Raw genomic sequence first — 18,574 nt, forward strand, 5'->3', positions numbered from 1 at the left:
GGAATGAGAAATATATCACAAAGGGCTCTGAGGGTCATGTGTTACAGGTTTTGGACCTTATTCAAAGGATAACGAGAGGCTGAAATCAGGGGAGAGAACATAACTCATCTGTATTGCAGAAAGCTCAATCTGGATGGAGGATAGATTGAGAGGAAGGGGGACACCAGAAGGAAAGCAGAGAGGCTAGTTGGAATGCTACTGAAGGATGACAGGCAAGAAGTGATGGTGTGAACCAGAATAGGGCAGTGAGAATGTATAGTAGTACACAGCTTCTAGAGATAGTGAGGAGGTGGAAGTGACAAAAGTTGGTCAGTAGTTAGCCACGGTCAGAGACAGGTGGGGGAAAAAAGTTAAAGATCATGCCCAGGTTACTAAGTATATGGAAGCTGCTATGTACTGAAACACTGAACACAAAATGATGGACAGGTTGGGAGATAGGCCTGGGACAAAGAAATTAAGTTCAGTGTTGGAGATGGAGACTTTGAAGGAATGAGGAGAGAAGGGGTCTCAGGAGGGAAGCAACTGTGAAGAACACTAGTTTTAAGCAAAACGAAGAAAAGAAGACCACATGAGACTGAAAAGTCACAGCTATAGAGGTAGGAAGGAAACTAGAAGAGTACTATGTAATGTAAGCCACTGGAACAGACGCTTTAAGCAGGAGAGAGTGGTCAACAGTGTGCAACACTGGCATCAAGTCCAGAATAATAAGGAACCAATAACGCATCCACTGGATTTTGGGGGCAGGGAGGTCACAGCTCCCTTGGGGAAGCAGTTTCAGTGGAATGGTGGGCACTGAAGCCAGACTTTGGGTTAAGAAGTGAATGTAAGAGAGGTTGTTTTTGTTTTTTTATTTTCTTTTTCAATAAGATAGATTTGAGCATGTTTGCATGCCAAAGAGGGGGAAAAAACCACTGAGAGAGGAATGCTGAGAGAGGAGAAGGTCATCCTCAGAGGAAGTGGGAGAGAGCAGGGAGAGTGGGAGAAAATGACTGCAATAGAGTGAAGGTCTGGTGGCAGAAAGTTTGTATTTCAACATCTCTTCCTATTATTTACTAAGTAATTTACATAGTGAGAATAAGCTGAAGATACTGCCACTCATGCAAAGTCAGAAAACAGATCTTTATGCAAAACAAATGGAGCTAAACCCTGTAGGCAAGAAGGTACTCTCTAGAATTATTCACTCATCCCTTCTTTTTTTTTTTTTTTTTTTTTTTTTTTTTTTTTTTTTTGAGACGGAGTCTCATGCTGTTGCCCAGGCTGGAGTGCAGTGGCGCGATCTCGGCTCACTGCAAGCTCCGCCTCCCGGGTTCCCGCCATTCTCCTGCCTCAGCCTCCTGAGTGGCTGGGACTACAGGCGCCCGCCACCGCGCCCGGCTAATTTTTTGTATTTTTTTAGTAGAGACGGGGTTTCACTGTGGTCTCGATCTCCTGACCTTGTGATCCGCCCGCCTCGGCCTCCCAAAGTGCTGGGATTACAGGCTTGAGCCACCGCGCCCGGCCCACTCATCCCTTCTGAACCGAGTTACCCTGAAAGTTTAAATGTTTTAGACAAATGTATATAAATGTTCCCCTAGTCTTTCTCTAGCCTAGCTCACCGTTTCCTTCGCTTAAGTGTGAATTATTATACACTATAGGTCCCAGACTACATATTTTTCACTAAGCCTGAAAATGGGTAGATTTAAGGAATTTTTGAAAGGCAATTTTGACTGTGAGATTGATTTCATTTTACATATGAGAAAAGTGAGAATCAAGGAAGTTTAAAAATATAGATAAGAAGACTAATTTGTATTTGTTGAACATTTATTTACTGAGCATCTGTTTTTACCCTTTTATCTCCAGGTTGAGTCAATAAGCATGTATTTTGAGCTCAGTCAGCAGTGTGAAACTAGAAAAAGGGCGTAAGAAAGCCTCTGACCTTGAAAAGCATGTGCTGTGGTCACAGAGAAAAGATCCATAAGGAAAATGGAAATCAAATTGAATGGAAAAGGTGGAGCCAGATTATGGACAGGTCAGCCTGCCAGGCTGCGAAGTGAAAACCTAAGAACAAAAGCCAGTGCTTTTGTTTTCCTAGTGGCAGACTTCAATTTATACCCTTATCACTCATTTTATAAAGCACCTTGGATTAAACAGAGGGGATATACATTTGCCCCAATATTCTCACAATAAGTGTTTCTATTCTCTTATTGCATCATATATAGTTTTGTAAGTAACCTTAAATCCTTTTCCAAACAAGGAAGGTAGAAATAACCACACAGGGTATTTATAATATAACAGTAAAGCCATATTACTTACGATGATATGAATGGTTTTGAAGAGAGAATTAAGCTCCTTAATAAAATTCCTAAGTGGACACTGTTCAATTTGTTATCAAAATGTGCTCACTATAATAAAACAACAATCTAGAGACAAGCACCACAATTAAAAATTAGTGTACCATGTAGTGTATAAACAATACTGGGGTGGGAGTTAGAAGAACTCAGTTCTCATTTTGCCTAGCCAGCTATGTAACTCTGGATTAGTTACCTGTGAAATGAAGGGATTGACTCACATAATCACTAAGGACCCTTATACTTGGTGATTCTATAATCATAGTGCTGATCAACAGAACATTTTGCAAGAGTGAAAATGTTATATAACTGTGCTGTCCACTATGATAGCCACATGTAGCTACTGAGACCATAAAATGTGGTTAGTCTGAATGTGTAATGACATTTTAAATTTTCTTTAATTTTTTATCAGGTGAAATGTAAATAGCCAATGTGGCCAGTGGCCACCACAGTGGACAGCACAGAAAAGTCTATATAATCTACAATACAGCAATTTATGCCAAAACCTTTAAGTCTGAAGGTGGGTAATTTTCAGAAAGCAAATTGAATATATACTTGGGGAAAATGACAGATTAACAAAAAGTTACTTAGTCACCTTAAATGGGAGGATAAATGTAAAACTCTGTCAGTGTCTTATTTTGTATCTCTGCCTCCTGTACCTGCTGGAAACATAACTTTCCTTCTTCTTTGCCTCCACATTAAGCAAGTACTTCCACAGTTTCAAGTACTGCACAGATAAATCGCAGAGATATGCTGGCCTAGGATACTTGGGGCTAATGTCAAAGCCTTACATGATGAGGAAATAAGAGAGACCCTAACCTCCCTTGTCTTATATCCAGGGGCAGAACAAACTCCTTCTGCTCAAGGGCCTTTTTAATCAGAAACAACCAAAGCAATGAAGAGTGAAACAAGTGGCTTATTGTTTACAGAGGATCTAAGTAGATAAGCGTTCCATGGTACCCTAGGGTGTGTACATTCTTCTCTTCCTTCCTCCTTTTTTTTTTTTTTTTTTTTAAGAAGAAGAGACTGCTTTACTGGGTTAATTTCTAGTTTCCATGCAGCTGTAGATTAAAGATGTTTAAAAATCTACCTTCTACCTTAGAACATGGCTTGAACAGGGAAGAAGGAGGAGAAGCATGCAAGATGGATATTTTTAACTTCTTTACTCTGGAGTGTGAGCCTCAAATATGCTATAAGATTCTTGCTTAAATTCAATGAATTAAATGTTTCTTAAAAAATCCTCAAATTGCCTTTAGTTTTTAAAAACTGCATTTTTCATAGGTAAAAAATATCTTCTATACCTTAAAAGCCCCATTAGACCAAAAATCTTTGAACTGTTGTGATTATATCCCCATTACAAATGAAATTTCTATTATACAGTAGGTGCTTAATATTTTTCAGATAAATAAATGAGCTCTGTAATTCAATTTAATACACATTTATGGATGACTATTATGTACTTTATTGTTTAATTTTCTAAAACCATCTTAAATAAAAAATTTTTCCCCTTTGGTGTACCTTGAAAAGCACCTACCTGGAGAATGTTTGCTGGATGCAGTCAAAGCTGCCCTGAGGGTTGTCTTTGCCCACATTTGACAAATAGAAGTTAAAGTTATGAACTTCATTGAGGGGATCATTTTTGGGAATTTTGACAAGCTAAAATGGGGGGAAAAGAGAGAAATGCCTCAAATTATAAATTTGCCATAGAAAAGTCTTAAGACTGACTTACTGGTTTTTCTAGTGAAAATATTTTAGACCGAAGCCCTTTTGATATATACATCCTCACGGCATTTAAATGACCAAACAATTCAAGGAATCTGGCAAACGTGCCTATAACTCACCAGATTCTTATTTCCATTTTCTACCTTTAAGTGTCAGTAATCACTTCTGCTCAATAGTTTCTGTTAGTTTATAAGAGGAACCCTTTTCATTTCAAAGTAGCAAATGGTTACAGTTCCTATGAAAGAGTTATTAGTGAATTTGTAAAAAGCTCTTCCTCTTTTGAGCTATACAAGTTTTGTCTGGCTTACATGACCCCCTTCTAAATAGCTTATATATATTGAAGCAGTCTCTGAGATAGAGTCCATATCCGAATCTTTGGCTCCTTTAAGAAAAAAACACATTTCATTTTAATTCCTGCTTCTTGGAGTAGTATTTTTGAACAAGAGTAACAGCATAAGGTTAATGCCATAATTATATTCACAGGTAAAAACTGCTGCCCTAAGATTCCATTATACATCCTCATGTTTACAGAAACAGGGTCTGCAGCCTACAGAGATGATTCTGTAGGTCACTCCCAGGCTGAGCCCCAGGCAACACTGTGGAAGAGGCAGATGTATTTTCTTTTTTGTTGTTTTTTAATTTTTAATTTTTATTTATTTATTTATTTTTGAGATAGAGTCTCGCTCTGTTGCCCAGATTGGACTGCAGTGGCATGATCTTGGCTCACTGCAACCTCCTCCTCCTGGGGTTCAAGCAATTCACTGCAACCTCTGCCTCCTGGGTTCAAGCAATTCTCTGCCTCAGCCTCCTGAGTAGCTGGTATTACAGATGCCTGCCACCATGCCCGGCTAATTTTTTTCTATTTTTAGTAGAGACGGGGTTTCACCACAGGCAGATGTATTTTCTACATTCTTGTTCAAGGGCTGGCTTCCCTACTAGATGGGAAGTCCCAGGAGCAAAGGGACAGAGTTGTTAAAGACCACTGAGGTCCTGCATCGGCCACATTGCCTGATACACAGTAGGGGCTCAAAAAAGGTGTGTACAATTTGGAATCTTCTGTCCTTCAACTGCTCCACTCTTTCTAGTGTCTGAAACCTTTCCTCCTTTGGGTCAGCATGCTGTTATGTGATATTAAAAAAAAAAAAAAAAGGATTAGTTGGCAAGAATGTGAAATACGACTTCAGCTCCCAAACATACAGTCTTAGTAATTTAGTGACAAGTAGGGAAGGGAAAAGTGTTTTATAATCCTCATTCTCCAAAAAATCTGTCCTTTCCATTATAAGCTGAAGACTCAGCGCTAACTTGCTGCTTAGTGTGTATGCACACACACTCATGAATGTGCACAGGCATGGGCACAGGCATATATGATTCCTGCCCTTGCTCTGCCCTGCAAGACAACCTGCAACCTCTGACTTGCTCAATCTAAAAGTCTCCCAAACCTTGACCTACAGGAAAGAAGTGCAGCCACCAACTCCTGCCCTCCCTTCCTCCCAACCCTGGAAAAAAGGTAAAAAGAAAGAAAGGTAAGAAGGGAGACAATTTGTAGTATCTGGTACATAGTAGCCATATAATATTTGTTGAAGGAATAAATGAACAAGAAGAAATAAGTCAAAGAAAAATGTTTTTTTCAAAGGAGATTGAGACAACTTGTGTAGAGCTTTAAAAGGTCAAATTTCACCAAAGATACTATAGATAGGTAATACTCCATAGAGCCTCCATCATCCATGAATTTAAACTATCTTTGACTCCCTATTTTAAATAAGAGCCAACTCCTGGCACAAGTTTCTGTGTTTTTACCTATTTTATAAATATCTTTTGAGGGCAATAACGTTACTCTTTAATTCCCAAAAGCTTCCCCGGTTCTAAAGTGCTGTAACTTTGTGAACAAGTCTTAATTTACTCTGTAGGTAGGTACTTATCAGGCTGTCTTATTGGGTGTGCACACTCAGCACCTAGTTGGCATACATATATTGGCAACTTCTTAATCCTATAGCAGTAGAGGTAAGCAGGAGCCAAAGGAATGCTTGCGTCAGGCACAAGAGAACATAAGTCTACCTGTATACTGGTAGAACAGTATTCACTAATGCCTGCTTTTGTTTTTCTGGGAAGAGCAGGGTTCTGCTGACAGAGAAGGGATATGCCTAGATAGGTAAGAAAGGTGTGGACACCTGAATGAAATCCCCTCCCTAGGCATGACTCATTTAACTTCCATCTTTTCCTCTACCCCTTCATCTAGATCTGTATAACCTGGTTGGAGAAATTTTTAAAGTGGTTTCTAACCATATGGTTTTAAAAACCATAAAGAGGTTTCATCTCCATATGATATTTCATCTTCCTATGAGGCTCCAGCTTCCGTTTAGACCTAAAGTTTACCCTACTGCATAGCTCAGGTTTGGGAATATAGTAGTACTTCCATACCTATCAGAGAACGGAAGACCATCCCATCTGGGAGACTCTAAATTGCATTTTTTTTTTTTTTTTTTTTTGAGACATAATCTCTCTCTGTTGCCCAGGCTGGAGTGCAGTGGCACCATCTCGGCTCACTGCAAGCTCCGCCTCCCGGGTTCACACCATGCTCCTGCCTCAGCCTCCTAAGCAGCTGGGATTACAGGCGCCGGCACCACGCCCGGCTAATTTTTTGTATTTTTAGTAGAGACAGAGTTTCACTGTGTTAGCCAGGATGGTCTTGATCTCCTGACCTCGTGATCCGCCTGCCTCGGCCTCCCAAAGTGCTGGTATTACAGGCATAAGCCACTGCGACCGGACTAAATTGCATTTTTAAAAGGTTGAATTGTACAGTTTTTTTCGCCCTATTTTTCAAGAGTGATTAGAGTCTGTACTCAAATTCTGCAAATGGGCAGTGTTCTTTTAGTGAAAACTTTTTTTTTTTTTTTAAATTTATTTATTATTATTATACTTTAAGTTGTAGGGTACATGTGCATAACGTGCAGGTTTGTTACATATGTATACTTGTGCCATGTTGGTGTGCTGCACCCATCAACTTGTCATTTACATCAGGTATAACTCCCAATGCAATCCCTCCCCCCTCCCCCCTCCCCATGACAGGCCCCTGTGTGTGATGTTCCCCTTCCTGAGTCCAAGTGATCTCATTGTTCAGTTCCCACCTATGAGTGAGAACATGCGGTGTTTGGTTTTCTGTTCTTGTGATAGATTGCTAAGAATGATGGTTTCCAGCTGCATCCATGTCCCTACAAAGGACACAAACTCATCCTTTTTGATGGCTGCATAGTATTCCATGGTGTATATGTGCCACATTTTCTTAATCCAATCTGTCACTGATGGACATTTGGGTTGATTCCAAGTCTTTGCTATTGTGAATAGTGCTGCAATAAACATACGAGTGCATGTGTCTTTATAGCAGCATAATTTATAATCCTTTGGGTATATACCCAGTAATGGGATGGCTGGGTCATATGGTACATCTAGTTCTAGATCCTTGAGGAATCGCCATACTGTTTTCCATAATGGTTGAACTAGTTTACAATCCCACCAACAGTGTAAAAGTGTTCCTATTTCTCCACATCCTCTCCAGCACCTGTTGTTTCCTGACTTTTTAATGATCGTGTCTAAAACACCAAAAGCAACGGCAGCAAAAGCCAAAATTGACAAATGGGATCTCATTAAACTAAAGAGCTTCTGCACAGCAAAAGAAACTACCATCAGAGTGAACAGGCAACCTACAGAATGGGAGAAAATTTTTGCAATCTACTCATCTGACAAAGGGCTAATATCCAGAACCTACAAAGAACTCAAACAAATTTACAAGAAAAAAACAAACAACCCCATCAAAAAGTGGGCAAAGGATATGAACAGACATTTCTCAAAAGAAGACATGCATACAGCCAACAGACACATGAAAAAATGCTCATCATCACTGGCCATCAGAGAAATGCAAATCAAAACCACAATGAGATACCATCTCACACCAGTTAGAATGGCGATCATTAGAAAACTTTTAACTTAATGGCTGGAGTCCTTTAGTTCGAATGTCCACTAAACAGAGTGTTACAGAAAGCTCTTAACAAACCTTTGGGTTACTTAAATGTAGCTTTTTCCTGTCTCATCCTCCAAACCATCTGATCTTAACTTCTTAAGTAACATTTATGCTTTTTAAGGTAAAATAATTATCTTTCTATGCATTTTTTTCTCTTAAACCATTATAGTCTGGCCTGATGGTAGACACAGAAGACTTTCATATTTTTGTTTTTTAAAAGTCTCTTCAGTAGGAAAAAAGCTACAGATTTAAAAAATATGATCATGACCAGAATAGAATCAGCTTAAAAAGAAACAAAGTTTTTAAAAAATCATAATCCATGCTATGTACTCACCAAAGTGTTTTGAAACTTGTGTTACACATAGATATTAGAACAGTGGTTCTTAACAAGGGGCAATTTTGTCCCCCAGAGGACATCTGGTCTGGGAGGGTGCTACAGGCATGCAGTGGGAGGCCAGAGATACTGCCAAACACCCTGCACTGCACAGGACATTCCCTCCAATTACGCAGTACAAAATATCAATACGGCCAAGGCTGAGAAATTTTGGATTATAAACAGAAATAGGTCATCCCCTTAGAAAAGAAGTCACAGGCTGGGTGTGGTGACTCACACTTGTTATCCCAGCACTTTGGGAGGCTGAGGTGGGAGGATCACTTGAACCTGGGAGTTTGAGACCAGCCCAGGCAACATAGTGAGACCCTATCTCTATAAAAATAAAAATAAAGTGGAAAAAAAAGAAGTCAGAATTCTGACTTCACTGGTTTCTGAAAATCAATGAATAAGTGGAGAGAAATGGCATATATAAAGAAATATATAAATATATTTATCCCAAATATATATTTAAATAAATATATTTACCCTAAATATATTTATTTAGGGTACCCTAAAATAAATACCCATTTTATTTCAAATGAAAGGATCTATTTTAACTTATTTTAAATACTTATTCTAGTTTTATAATTTCCAATCAGGAGGAACTGAAAAGCAAAGATAAGCAGCACACATGGGCCATATTTAAAGAATATTTAGCTATAGAAAGAATGTGAAGATTAAGTTCCTATTGCAAATAAACTTCTGCACATTCTTCTAAGTACCACGAAGCCAGCAAATAAACAAATGGCTTAATGGGCATTATTTAAAAATACTTTTATTGTAACACCTACTCTGGTTATTTTTTTTTAAAGAAGGTCTTAAAAATATAACTTATTATGAACAAACTCAAAATAAGAAAAGACGATTTGAAGATAATGAAAGTGAATCTTGGTAGAATGACACTCTCTGAGAATTCTGTTCCCCTATTAAGTTCTAAAAGCCTCTGGCAATAACAAGTAGAAAAAAGTAGCGTAGTTTTCAGCTTAAATACAGAGTAATTTATCCACAGAGTGCTTTCAATCCCTACCATTTTTCCTTGTTCTTACCATATGCCACACACAATTAAGATTCTCAGACTGCTAAAGATCAGTAACAAACCACCCCTATCCTCGCCTCTGATAGCAGAACTTCTCAATAGTCTCTCGTACCCATGTGTAACGCTATGGATATATTTGAGCAGTATGCAGACAGGGCAGGGGCAGGCATCAGGGCAAATAGTGTTCACTTTGGGACCAAAGGGTGACTCTTGATGCATGTCATGAGTTTCTTTCCAGCTGTGGAGCTGAAGTGGAGCTTAGAGGTTAGGGAATAAAGGGACATGGAGCCCAGGCCAATCAGAGTTCTACATTACCTTTTCTTGGTAGTTTCAGAGCAGCATCAATGCAGATGGTATGGTCTGAGCTAATCTGAAGCTTTTCAAGAGCAAGATGTTTTCAGGCAAATTTTACATCCTTAAAATTTCAAAACGGTTTGTAGACTTAGTGCACCTAATTTTTTGAAGATGTATTAATTAGATACAAAGTTAATTGTATCAATATCCATTTCATTCTTAAGTTAATTGTATCTTAAGAATGAAATGGGTATATAAGGTAGCACTTATGTTTATGGCTGGTAAGGCTGTGTAACAATTTGGCCAATGGACAGGAAAGCAGGAGACTTATCGGAAAGAGCAGGTAATATATGACAATCAGAGCAGGTTGGTGAGAGGGAAGCTTTAGAACTAAACTATGGCAACTTCAGAGCAGACCAGAACCTGTGGGACTGTTGAAGGCCAGAGCTAGGGTGGGTCTGAGACCTTGTCTAATCTAGAGCCACTCAGACACAGTTTCAGAGGAACCCCTGTGGATATGCATTTTTTTTAAATACTAGCCTTCAGGTTCATGAAATACGAGGAGGAGGAAGTGAAAATATACTGACTGCTACGGTAGACCTAGGGTCAGCTTTTGAGGACTGAGGTAACCACCGCAGGAAATAAGTTTTGAGGTCTGATTTTGAAACAATATTGGAAGACCGTTCCTTTGTGAGATAGAAACTTCTCCATTTTAATTTTAGTATTTTAAGCTTTTCCTACAGGTCAGTTGGGAATAACATTTTATTTAGGGACTCACGATCTTGAATTTTTAGCTAAATGCCTTAAGAATAAAATATTATTTAAAAAGTATTAAAAAGCTGTGATTCCACACAGTTTCTTGTTCAAGATGAAGAATATAAAAATATACCACCATGTCTTGGCAACTGGAAAAGCAGATTTTAATTTTCATTCCAAAAATGAGAGACTGAAAATCAAAGGCTTAGGACCACAATCCACAACCCTCCTCCCGACCTCCTGTCTGTCTTCGATAAAAGCTACAAAGAAAAAGTTTCAGGAAACTTTCAGACATTTATAATTAGCATAAACACTGTATACCAAGATGTGTAAGTCAAAACGTCTAATTACTCTGGGATACAAGCTCAGGCATGTGGCAATAGAATACTGTCTGAAAGGTCATTTCAACATCAAGTCACGGACGTCCTATTTACATAAAGATCTAGGGCAGAAGCACAATGTGCGCACTGCTGCAACTTTCTCATATGTGAATGCTAACATCTGCTGAAAAGCTGTTGGTACCTTTACTGCAGGTTTCCTGTCCTTGAGTCAAATACTTTCTACTCAGTATTGGATTGAGGTATACATTAGATTAAAAATAGAACCAGCAAGCGTTTTCTTCATTTATTTAAGTGTTTTGTTCTTCTGTGGAATTACAAATCATCCAAACTTACAGAACTCTTCTTTGACAGACACCTTTTCTGATAAGGTGATTGTAAACACTCAATGAAATACTCATGAACCAGCAGTACCATGGTTTGATATGACAATTCCTGGTGTTAAAGTAGACTCATATAGCCTAGCAGGCCAAGATCATCTATAATTTCTTTTTTATAGATTAGGGACAATAAGGCTTAGTGGTTTGTTCAAGTTAGAGCCATATTTAAACTGACAATCCCTGTACTCAAAATCCCCTTACCCTGCTCCATGGCTGTCTAATTACCTTGTAATATTAACATATTATGTTTATAGTCTTTCTCCCTCCACTAGAATGTAAGCTCTGTAAGGACAGAGGTTTTTGTCTATTGTGTTCCCTGAATATATTGTCAGCACCTCAAGTGGTGCGTAGCACAAACTAGTCACTCGATGCATATTTGTTAAATGAAAAGGTAGATTAATGTCTGAGCCAGGCCTAGAACTGGAGTGTTTGCTTTCTTTCCACCAGCATTTCCGAAGCATGCTGAAAAGTTTCCTTATGTGAAAGGGGGGTTCTTTCCTCAAATAAATTTAGGAAATGCCAAGTTAAACAAAATACCTTTCTTTGCTGTGGGTCCTTCCATACTGAATAGTTTCCCATTTTGTATGGCCTCAGAACCCACCACCTCCCCTCTAGCATCCCAGGAGGCCAGTCCATCTCTTAATTTTATCTAACATCTATTATTTGACTATATATAGACTGCATATATTAGCTTAGATATAAACTCACTGCAAACATTTAAACATTAGAATTCTCTGTTGTTCTCAAATTATTTCTAGACTCTTGATTCTGTGATTTCCTTAAAATCTAGAAATATACTTTAAGCTACAGAAATATATTTGCATGCACTATTCAGGTTCCACAGTTTAGGGACAGAATAATCTAGAATCAGAACAGAAAATAGAAACTTCAACCTGAAAGCCACATGTGCTATTTTTAAAACTAGACCTGCAGTTATGACTTTAGGCCCAAACATTATGGGTTGAGGGGGAAAAAAAAAAGCCTCTCAGATCAGCCCAGATGTGCAAACCAATGCTGGAGGGTGGAGGAGTAGGGAGGGGAGGGTAGCCTTCGCTGGCAATAGAAAAAGTTTATTAGAGAAATCAGTAAGAGCTAAACATTCCTACTGACAGGGAAGGGCAGGGGGTAGAGAGGAGCCAACACATATTAGAGCCATCTGAAATTTGCATATGATAGCTATTTTACTGAGGAGAATAGTGCAAAATGCCAAATTTTTCTAGCACAAAGAGAAATATTGGCAGTTATCCCCAAAATTCAGGTCATATAGCAATTAATGTAAATAATTCAGGAAAAAATAAGTCAATTTATTTCCTTCCATTGTTCCTCTTTAGCAAGATGTATATTAAGCAAGGAAAAAGTAAAGTGAAATGCTTTCCCTGTTATTTTTCACATAGTTCCCCTGGATCCAGTATTAAAGTTTCTAGTTCTGGATTAAACAGTAGAGCAGCCTAATACTGAGGTTTCCTATTTCTGTTATTTCTGTAGTATATAATCTTAATATAAAAATAATTCCTGAGAACTGCATTCTCATCCCTAATGTATTCTTTTAAATTTATGACCATTTTGGAAAAAATATCATCGATGGCAACATTTCAAAACCAATTTTAATTACAAATACACAATAACTACGATGGAAGTAAAGTAGTAATTTTTAAAAATCAAATACACCCAATACACTCAGTTGCTATATAACTGAAATTACAAAAAACTACTTTCGGGGCCGGGCGCGGTGGCTCAAGCCTGTAATCCCAGCACTTTGGGAGGCCGAGACGGGCGGATCACGAGGTCAGGAGATCGAGACCATCCTGGCTAACACAGTGAAACCCCGTCTCTACTAAAAAATACAAAAAACTAGCCGGGCGAGGTGGCGGGCGCCTGTAGTCCCAGCTACTCGGGAGGCTGAGGCAGGAGAATGGCGTAAACCCGGGAGGCGGAGCTTGCAGTGAGCCGAGATCCGGCCACTGCGCTCCAGCCTGGGCGACAGAGCAAGACTCTGTCTCAAAAAAAAAAAAAAAAAAACAAAAAAAAACAAAACTACTTTCGGCTTTCTTAATATGGCTTCTCTATTAATGTGAAACTAGCCTTCCAATAGTGTGTCTGGTAAGATGACATGGATTAATTGATTCTTTCACTTAATTCACTTATTCCACACATATTAACTGAGTACTACTGTGCTAGGCACTGTTTAGGTTTCTATGACATAGTAGTGAATAAAACCGACAAAGATTCCCACCATTGTGGCACATAAGTATAAAGGTCCAGGAACGAGATAGTGATGCTTAGGACCAGGACAGGGAGAAATGGATGGATTTGGGATGTATTTTGCAGGTATAGGCAGCAGGATTCCTAGACATATTAAATATAAGAAATGAAGGGGAGAAATCAAGGATGACCCCAGGGTATTTTGGCTGGAAGAAAGGAATTGTTTCAGTATGTATATGTGTGTGTGTACACACATATAGACATACACACACACACACACACACACACATATATATATTTTACTTTGAATGTGATAATGAGCACCTTCATGTAAATGAATCCATTAACTGGTTAAGTGTACTTCTTATTTTTAAATACTGTACAACTGACCAATGTTGGTTTCGCCAGCTAAAAAGGGGCTTCAAAGGGAGTTTTGTTATGATTCATTTTTGTAGCTTCATGGTTAAAAAGTATTTAGAAGAAACCAGGTGTCTGAGTGTGTGGTGTTTGGTAGTTGGGTATTTCCAGGAAAAAAGGGGTGATGACAGTTATTGGCAGGGGAAAGATGGAAATACCAGATACTAGAGATACTGCATCAGGGAAAAGGTATACAGACTACGGAGCATGAGAGAACAGAAACTTTGTTTAGGAATGAATGCAAAGTTGAACCAAGTGCAAAGTGGTTTTGGAAGAGAAGTGAGACAGCCATCGAGAAAATCTAAATAGTTTCTTCAAAATGCAGTCATGGCTGGGCTAAGCCACAAGTTCTTCTTTGGTGGCAAAAACTAAAACCTCCCACTGGGTTCAGCAACTTATCATAAAGCTGCATTTCATTTTTGTTTTATTAACCAGTCCCTTCCAAAATTTAAATATACAAAGCTGATATGAACTAAATTATCATCTCGTTCCTGAATCTTTCCACCTCCCACATTGCCCAGTTAATAAGCCATCACTCATTTAGTGCTGAGATTACTGGCACCCTGATGAGTGAAATTTGACTCCTCTCTCTCACACTACTCCACACCCCTCAACATGCACATAATCGTAAGACTTACTGCTTTTTCCTTCTGAAATATTTCTTAAATGTATATTCTTTCCTCTGCTTTGGCTCAGTATTACCTTTTGCTTGGACAACTTGGCTTTTGGCCTCTACTTCTGAACCGTTTTCAATCCCATCATCTAATCATTCAGCTGCCATCCTCTAATCATTCAGTTTTTATCAACAACTATTCTTATAAAATGTCAATATGACCCTGTCAGTCTCAAGGGTCATTTATTTCTTCATGACTTCCTACTACTTACCAGTAGTAGATGTAAAGCTTCTTAATAGTATATATGAGTTTCCTTGTCAGCACTCTTACTACCAAACCAGTTTAACTGGGCCTCATCTCCACCTTGTATTTCATGTTCCAGCAATACTGTGTTTGCTGGGTGCCGGAACACGCTACTCTGTGTCCCCACTTCTTGCCTTAGCTCATGCTAACTTATCTGTGAGATTCAGCTTAGCAGTCCTTCCCTTAGGGAGCCTTTGCTTTCCCAGTGAGGTGCGTTTAGAAGCCCCCTTTCTGAGTCTCCATGGTCCCGTCACCTCCAGGTATTCGTCGCTATTGCTGCCTTCACTACACTGTATGCTACGTACTCATTTATTTGCCTTTCTCTCCCACCAGACTATGAGTTCTTCGGAGGCAAGGACCGTGGTCTTATTCACTTTTTTTTTCTTTTGAGACAGAGTCTTGCTCTGTCGCCCAGGCTGGAGTGCAGCGGCGCGATCTCGGCTCACAGCAACCTCCGCCTCCCGGGTTCAAGCGATTTTCCTGCCTCAGCCTCCTGAGTAGCTGGGATTACAGGTGTGCACCATTATGCCCAGCTAATTTTTGCATTTTTAGTAGAGACAGGGTTTCACCATGTTGGTCAGGCTTGTCTCAAACTCCTGACCTCATGATCTGCCCACCTCAGCCTTCCAAAGTGCTGGGATCACAGGTGTGAGCTACCACACCCAGCTGGTCTTACCCACTTATATTTGAAACACAGTAGAGTAGATACCTAATAAATATTTGTTAGATTTATCTGAAGGAACTTAGATTAAATTCACTCAGAAGGTGCCTTATGTCAGGGATACTAAAAAATTACAAATGGATTTGAAATAGATGACTTAAGAATCTGTTGAGAACCAGGGTTCCCCAGAGAAGGCAAAAATAAATAACAAGATGAAAGGAAGGGGGGAAAAAAAACACAAAAAACTCATACAGCTGCCTGCTGTGTGGTACAAATGTTAGGATGAGAAAGTTCCTAACCTCTCTTGTGCTATGTTTAGCCCCAAAACCTAGGCCAAGTGGCTTCCTGGGTTTGTGGGACTGAAGTTCATATCATACATTTTTGTTTTTAAAAAGTATCTTTGTTTTTATTAAAACACTCACCGAATACTCTGGCTTCACGAAATTCCATTTGAAAGTATGACCCAACCTCTTTAAAACCATTTTGTATTTTAAAGAATTTAGAATTTAACCATACTAAATAATTCTAAGTTTAGTAATTCTTCTTGTCAAGTAGGAAGCAGAATTTTGTTTTAAAAAATGGTTTCTCAGAAACAAAGCCCAAACCTGAATTCTACAAGGAAAAAAAATCTTAAATATGAACGGCAACTTCCAATTCATTGCCAATCTCCTCTTCTTGTACCCTGGAGCCTTGAGCAACGTTCTTTTGCATTATGCCAGGAAGAACTGCTGGCAAGCGTAAGTGGGCTTAGAATTTGTGCCTGCAGTCAGCAGCAGTTGTGTAAATCTAGGGAGAGACTGGTATCTGACACCTGCAAGTCCTCAAGGTTAACAGAAGTCTCAAAAAGCCCAAGACCTAGATTTTGTAAAATACATGGTTTCACCCCAAACTAATCAATGTCACCAAGAAAACTTGTAAGTCCAATAAGATAAACAATAGTTAAGTCTGCAGAATATTTCCATAAAGATTTAGAAGTATATTTAGTTCTTAATTCTCTGCTTTCAATATCAATTGTTTTTGAGCCTTTTCTTGGGTAAAGTTACAGAATGCTTTTTTCAAAATAAATCTTATGGGGAAACCCAACATGTATTACAAACAGACTCAGAAATGCTCTGGTTAAGGAAAGAATGATGAGAGACTGGAATTGCTAAGGCAGCCACTGTGGTAAGATCACTGTGGTAAGTCCTCCCTGGGGACCAAAGGCACAAGACCACAGTCTATGCTAAAGAAGGAGAAACAGCAACAAGACAGACAATATTTAGGGTATATCATTTTAATTAATTAAATTGTAGTCACATCTTAAATGAACATTACAAAAGTGTGTGTGTAAAAATATGCACCATTTTGTGCCTTTTTTTTTTTTTAATGAGAATTGGTGCCAACTATTTGGAGAATACCAGAGATAGGAAATGGTATCCCGCTGTCTTGTTCCTTCTTCTTTTTAAAATGCTTTCTTTAGAATTTTCCCTTTGCACTTCCAGTTCCAAGTTGTTTCTCTCTCAATGATTTGAGAAGAAAGTGAAAACCTCTCTTTTACAAACGGATGAAAAGAGAGAGCCCTAATGGACCACATCTAGGATGCTAGATCATTGGCTGTGGAGCAAACTACCTGGTTTCCAACTCTGGCTGCAGAATCTACCATCTGTGTTACCTTGGGCAAATAACCTCAGTAATCCCCAGTTTCCATACTTGTAAAATGTAGATAATGATATTACCCAATTCATATGACTGATGTGAAGTTTAGAGATAACCCATCTAAGGTGTCTGGCACAAGGTCCGGTACACAGTTAAGTGCCAAAAAATGTTTGCTTTGATAATACAAAGACAATATTGGGGAGTTCCCACTCCAATTCTGACCTGTTTGATTCTAACACACACGTGCCTTCCTTACTATAATGAGGTGTTTGATTTTTAAAGTAATTTCTGTTAACAAGCTCTTTGGATAATCAAAAGTTGACTATACTCATTCTGAATCTTCATAATTTAGAGAAAAATAAGGGGCTACAAGTCTTCTGGGTCAAAGCTTAAGTGTTAGTGTAAATGGAAGCCAAGTAAACTATCTGGAAAAATAAACAAATAATGAAAACAACTAGCAATATTTCCAACTGTTTCAAACTCAAAATACAGAAAGATAAGGTACGAGAATGAATCAGCTAAAACAGGTGTCCATGGAAGGCTGAAAAATTACAGATGTCTGCTGCTCCTCTAGAAGGGTAGCAAGCACTGCTTCCCAAGTGCCCTACCCATTAAAAAAAAAAAAAAAAAAAAATGCTGCCTTCAGATTCCCAGAGTCTGAGATACTAGCTACCGCACAACAAAGAAACAAAGAAAATAGAATTAAGGGTTCTCATGGGAATCACAACTTTATGACTCGAAAGCATTCAATCTTCATAAATACAAACAGCATTTTAAAGTTTGTGGGGGTGTTTTTTTGTATCAAGCTATAGGTAGCTCTAAAAATGAACCAAACGTGTAGTATTTTAATTTTTATAAATCTCTCTCCGAACATCTACTCTGAAAATGCATCCCTGAGGCAGAGTCTGGTTTACTCCATAAAATTTATTTCTATTCAGTTTTCATAAGTCAAATTTGTTTGTTAATTTTCTTCAAGCCTATAAAGAAAATAAAACTATTTCTAATTTCACATGTATAAAGCTATTGATATGCACAACACATCAAGAGCTAAATTAGAGACTACAGTTCTGATTTCTAAGAGATTGGCATGTCTGATGTAAATAAGAGGGCCTGTCAAGTTTCTTACATAGACTGATTTGTAATTGTAAGAAATACAGGACCGTAAAGACTTCTAAGGATGGTTAGGCTATTGGCAAAGTCATCAAACCTATGCCTTCACATAGAGAAAGAGACACTTTGGCAAAGAAAGGGCAAAGGTTTACGTATGGGTAATTAAGGCAAGTACTATATTTGAATAACTAATATTACAAAACTTTTGTTTATCTTTTAGATAGTAATTTAATTCTGCTAGGAGGTAGAACCACACACCACAGAGTCCCTCTAAAATAATGAAATTATATAAAGTAGTAAAACATTTTATCCCCTGGCCAATAACTCACAGCATTGCTCCATGAAAAAAAGAGATCCATACCGCTAGGCTTTGTGAGATGTTTGCAATGTT

The 18,574-nt window shown here is 38.5% G+C and overlaps 1 protein-coding gene across 3 annotated transcripts in view; it reads right to left on the minus strand.

Moving 5' to 3' along the window:
- The window catches only part of ELL2 (elongation factor for RNA polymerase II 2), a 77,089-nt gene that overhangs the window by 29,354 nt on the left and 29,161 nt on the right, over nucleotides 1-18,574 (minus strand). For 2 of the 3 annotated variants that reach the window (XM_065546501.2, XM_005557413.4), the window contains one exon: nucleotides 3,862-3,983. The exons of the other annotated variant lie outside the window; for it this stretch is intronic. In XM_065546501.2, the coding sequence (XP_065402573.1) occupies nucleotides 3,862-3,983 (122 nt within the window). The remainder of the gene's footprint in view (nucleotides 1-3,861; nucleotides 3,984-18,574) is intronic. 3 annotated transcript variants of the gene reach the window in all.

The sequence above is a fragment of the Macaca fascicularis genome, chromosome 6, assembly GCF_037993035.2.
Source record: "Macaca fascicularis isolate 582-1 chromosome 6, T2T-MFA8v1.1".
NCBI classification, from domain to species: domain Eukaryota; kingdom Metazoa; phylum Chordata; class Mammalia; order Primates; family Cercopithecidae; genus Macaca; species Macaca fascicularis.